This window comes from Sinocyclocheilus rhinocerous, unplaced genomic scaffold (genome assembly GCF_001515625.1).
Source record: "Sinocyclocheilus rhinocerous isolate Xijiao unplaced genomic scaffold, SAMN03320098_v1.1 scaffold1563, whole genome shotgun sequence".
In the NCBI taxonomy this organism is placed as follows: domain Eukaryota; kingdom Metazoa; phylum Chordata; class Actinopteri; order Cypriniformes; family Cyprinidae; genus Sinocyclocheilus; species Sinocyclocheilus rhinocerous.
This window is the reverse complement of record NW_015656185.1, coordinates 834,646-840,141: the sequence shown is the minus strand read 5'-3', so window position 1 is coordinate 840,141 and position 5,496 is coordinate 834,646. Positions and strand designations below refer to the sequence as shown.

Sequence of the window (5,496 nt, the reverse complement as noted above, 5' to 3'; positions counted from 1 at the left end):
CAGTCATTTTAGGAGCAAAAATCTGAAAAAAGTCCCGCGAAATCCTGGAGGGACTGACTGCCAGAGGAATACTCGGACTGATTTAATTTAATTTTATAATTTATTTATTACAATTTATTAATTTATTATATTATTTTGTTTATATTTGCATTATATTTATTGCGATTAACCTCCCGTTCTTTTTCACAGTATAATGACAATTCAATCGTTGCACGCAATCACGGAGAATATAACTCGACTAAGACGATCAAACTTATTTTTAATTATCGTCTATGGGCTGGAAATATTTCTTTATTTTAACAACTTCAATTTGATGCAATTGAGATTGCATAATAAAGTCAGCGCGTGAAAAAAAAATGTGAGCATTATGTTTAATAGCCTACAAGTTTGCCCTAAACCTTTAATTGAATCCTTCTATACAGCCTTTAGTCATGTTTTAAGCTTTGGCTAATACTAATGCTTATTAATGTGATATGTTGTTTGTATAGTTTTCTTGCTGTTCTGAAATGAAATAAGGTGATCAGACTGTGAAGAATTGCCGCCTACACATACATATATATACAAATACGCATCGGGATATCGTGACAACATATTCCTTCGTTTCATAATACTTAATGAATTGTTGTAAACTGAGATTGGTGTCTTTAGAAGACATATATGTGCTGAATTCTACATAAATCATCCACGACAATGCCGTGCTATATGGGCACAGCCATTGATAGAGGCTGCAGCGGAAGTTTTTTACGCAACGCAACTATTTGAATCTTCCGCTTTTCAAACGCGTAAGTTTGATAAAGGCCTGTTCAGTTGTTGCGAACCTGCGTTCAGACATCAGTAAATATCAGTATTTAATTGATACTCAAGTAAAAGCTTTCCAATCATGGGCACGTCTGACGCGACCAAGATTTTTGCTCTGCTTTGTGTTTTTCTTCTCTGTGGGACTTCGCCCTCACTTCAGACAGGTAAATGATCACATTTTGCCTCGTTTTGTCAGAGAAAGAAAGTGAAAGTAACACTTCCTGGTCTACAACGGCTTTGTTACCACAGATATGTTATACATTTTATTACGAATGTATGCTAACATCGTACATTTAAAAGTGTCTATATATATATCTATATACTGATATAAATAATTATATAAGAGTTTTGTCAACTTAAAAGCAACTATCCACGAACTTGATGTCCTAAACGTTGATCCACATGGCAGCGGCCTATTTACCAGCATCTTTATTACTGATCATAATATCGATCCCAGGATTAGACATGTTTGTACAGGTTCAGGATTATGTTTTAGCAGCCAGCCTCGTGCAGGGGCCTAAACTTGGCCACCCCACTCAAAACTGCAGTTTATGTTCCTTTTTTTTTCTTGACAAGAAATTCATTTATTAAACCACATAAAACGGGAGACTTTTCAGACGCGTACTTCAGCTTCGCCTCAGCGCCAGGCGCAAGTCAAACGCGCGTGGAAAGGAACATGTGCCAAATGAGCCTCAGTAGAACATGTGCCAAATGAGCTTCAGTAGAACATGTGCCAAATGAGCTTCAGTAGAACATGTGCCAAATGAGCTTCAGTGAACTGCGGTTTGATGAGATGTTGTTAGGCTATATGTCAGTAAAACAAACTTTCCTGTCCTGACAGCTGTTTTACCGTGCTCACGGCGCACACTCTTTAACTTTACGCGAATATATGGCGCACGCTCTATATCGCTTCATCATAAATAAAGCTAACAAGAAACTATGAACATACAATATATTTTTGTCGTCAGTTAAGCCATGAAATTACCAAAAAGGCGATTCGTGCATTCATGTATGTAGCATCACATTAAAGAACGTCTCTCAAATGCATGTACTAAAATATTGTGCAATTCTAGATCACATATAAGGCGCAAGCTGTTTTTTTTTTCTTTGTAATTTAATGCACAAATAAATTTGAACATACTAGAAAACATGCACTATTTATTTATTTATTTTTACAAACGAAAACGAAACCATTTAAATGCATAAAATAACTAATTTTACATTCTTGCATTTATGTGCTGGTGACTTTTTTTTTCTTCTTTTTCTTTTTTATTAACCAATTTTTATCACTATCTGCATGTCTCATCAATGAGGATGCAATGATGGAGAGCAAGCTTTTGGGGGTTTTGAGAACTAGAACCAAGCTGACTGAGCATTCATGTATGTATAGCATCACATTAAAGAACGTCTCTCAGATGCATGTACTAAAATATTGTGCAATTCTAGATCACATATAAGGCGCAAGCTGTTTTTTTTTTCTTTGTAATTTAATGCACAAATAAATTTGAACATACTAGAAAACATGCACTATTTATTTATTTTTACAAACGAAAACGAAACCATTTAAATGCATAAAATAACTCATTTTACATTCTTGCATTTATGTGCTGGTGACTTTTTTTTTCTTCTTTTTCTTTTTTATTAACCAATTTTTATCACTATCTGCATGTCTCATCAATGAGGATGCAATGATGGAGAGCAAGCTTTTGGGGGGTTTGAGAACTAGAACCAAGCTGACTGAGCAATAAAGCTATAGTGAGCCCCTTTATTAAAATACCTGGAGGTGGGGAATAATACACAAATGGTCATATTCACTCAGCATTACTTGATCTAATTCACAAATATATTAATTGTATTCAGTTGTGTTTTAGGCACTAAAACAGTCCAATACTTTATAGTCAATCACATTTTTATATTGAAATAATGAAGATTTCTGTGCCACCCCAGACTGGTTGCTGGCCCCTCCCTGGCCACCCCTAAAAAAACATCCTGGCTCTGCCACTGGCCTCGTGTTAATTTATCAAAAGAATGTGATCCTTCTGGATAAACGGAGATTATAACAAAATTTTAAAACTGAAAATATATTAATTTCACTGTATCCAGTAAGATAGGTCTTGTTTGATCGGCTTGTTCTCTCATTGAATCATAGTTCTGGATTTATAATAAAGTTACTCTGTTCAATTCTTTCTGTAACTGAAATGTTTTGAGACTGTCCTGAGTGCGCCTCACCCACCTCATGTTGCCATTTCCTTCAGAAATGTAGCAACCCCTTTTATCACATTTACTTCAATAGTTGATATAATGCATATTATATTCCTCTTTACTGCAGAGAAACACTCCCTGTATTACATTTACACGGCCTTGTCCCAACCTGTCAATCAGCCGGGCATCTATCAGTTCACTGCTATGGGTCTGCTGGATGACAGACAGATTGACTATTACAATAGTGATGGACAGAGAAAGATTCCCAAACAGCAGTGGATGAAAGAGAAAATGCAGGAGGATTACTGGGAAAAAGGCACCCAGTCAAGAAAGAGCAAAGAACAGTGGTTTAATGTGAACGTCGACATTCTGATGAAACGTATGAGACACAATGAGACAGGTGACGATCATTGATACATTTTAACCTGCAAATACATATTTTTATGTACATTTTTAATTATTTTATTATCATCTGACTAACAAACATTTTAATTTGTGTATTTCAGATGTTCATGTTCTTCAGTGGAGACATGGTTGTGAAATTGAGATACATGGAAGTGAAGTGAATTTTTCCAAAGGCATTGATGAGTACAGCTACGATGGAGAGAACTTCCTATCTTTTGATGATAAGGAGTCTCAGTGGGTCGCTCCTGTTGATGCAGCTGTTCCAACCAAGAGAAAGTGGGATAAAGTGCCCATCCTAAACCAGTACACCAAGGGCTACCTGGAGAAAGAGTGTGTGGACTGGCTTAACAAATTCAGAGACTATGAAGATGAGGAGCTCAGAAAGGGCTGTGAGTAAATGTACAGTATTTGTATTTGTTGATGATCTGCAGCTGTCAGAGATATAACTCACTGATAAACTGTTTTCTGTGTTTTCAGCTCCTCCAAAAGTTAATGTGTTTGCAAAAAGTTCTACTAAGGACAAAAGCAAGCTGAAACTCACCTGTCTGGCCACTGGCTTCTACCCCAAAGATGTGATGTTGACCATAAGGAAATATCGCACATCCCTGCCTGAAGATGAGATTGAATCCTCAGGAGTCAGACCAAACCATGATGAAACCTTCCAGCTGAGGAAGAGTGTGGTTATCAAGGAGGATGAAAAAGCAGAATATGATTGTTTTGTGTTTCACAGAACCCTCAAAGGACCAATTATCATCACATGGGGTAGGCAAAGTGAAAGCATTTAATGAAGTTCCAAACATATGTTCGGGAGGAGCCTAATCATTCAGTCCTGTCAATCATCGCTACGAGCGTATATAAGCAGCAGTCATTGCACCGTCCCAGCGACTATTCTTCCGGCATCCCCCACCTCCCCGTTCTTACTCGGAGCTCGAGCCAAGCCTCGGGTTCGAGCCTCCTTCAAGAACAGCAAGCAAAGTTCGTTTATCATTATCTAGCAGGACTGAATGGGCAGGTGCACTCCTGAAATTCAATCATTAAAGCAGGGGTGTTTCTTCAGCGGAAGCAGGGGTGGCAGTGCCTCCTTAAAAATCGAATGAGAAAATAATCCACAATAGAAAAATAGAACACCACAAATATTCTGAAATATATTAAAAAGTGTATAAAGTTTTCCAACAGCGACACCAGCAATTAAAGTTAGAGATTAAAGCTACAGCATCTCTATTGAATTGACTCTTTATTGAGTTTTAATAGATCCCAAAGCATGTCATGAGTTTGGTGGAGGGTAATTGTGAATGAATGGGGAAAAAAGTGATGTTGGAAAAGTCATACCTTGATTGGCCTATTTCATTATTCACACAATAAATCCTGCCTCTCGTGTTAGTGCTAGTTTCACATCCACATATTGATCTGAATAAAAAACTAAAAAAATTATGTTAATGGGAAGTCTAATTTAAAAGTAAGTAGTATAAAGCACCCACTCATCCACCATATCATCACTTTATGTCACATAAAACTTGTAATGGCTTGAAAACATCTGTAAGTTTCTTAGTGAGCAGTCAGCTTGATAATATTATACTGTAGGTACATCTCCATGTCTGTGACCATCACGACACCTGCAGTGTTTACTGAGCTTTGATGACTGATGAACTGCAAATAAGTTGACTATTAAAAAGAACAGCTGAACATCAGTTCACAAAACAACAACAACAGTAATACTAACAACAATTGAAATCTGAAATTTGTAACCGCATTCTTATTATTTTGGAATTAAAGTAAAAAGGCTTAAAAACACTACTAGTTATTAATGAAGACAAAATAGAATTGTTATTGTTTTTTTTATAAATAGAATTTACATTTGATTAAAAGCACTGAGGACTTTGTCTTGTTAAAGGGTAAGCATATGCATTAAAGGGGTCATATGATGCTGCTAAAAAGAACATTATTTTGTGTATTTGGTGTAATGAAATGTGTTTATGCGGCTTAAAGTAAAAAAAAACACATTATTGTCCACATACTGTAAATTATTGTTTCTCCTCTATGCCCCGCCTTTCTGAAACGCGTCGATTTTTACAAAGCTCATCAGTCTGAAAA

General features: G+C 36.4%; 1 protein-coding gene across 1 annotated transcript in view; it reads left to right on the top strand.

Annotated features, from left to right (window-relative positions):
• Window positions 1-785: 785 nt before the first annotated feature.
• Window positions 786-5,496, top strand: part of LOC107719853 (H-2 class I histocompatibility antigen, Q10 alpha chain-like) — an 11,280-nt gene continuing 6,569 nt past the window's right edge. The window contains exons 1-4 of the mRNA XM_016527394.1: window positions 786-962; window positions 3,128-3,400; window positions 3,507-3,794; window positions 3,883-4,167. Of these exons, the coding sequence (XP_016382880.1) occupies window positions 881-962; window positions 3,128-3,400; window positions 3,507-3,794; window positions 3,883-4,167 (928 nt within the window). The 5' untranslated portion in view covers window positions 786-880. The remainder of the gene's footprint in view (window positions 963-3,127; window positions 3,401-3,506; window positions 3,795-3,882; window positions 4,168-5,496) is intronic.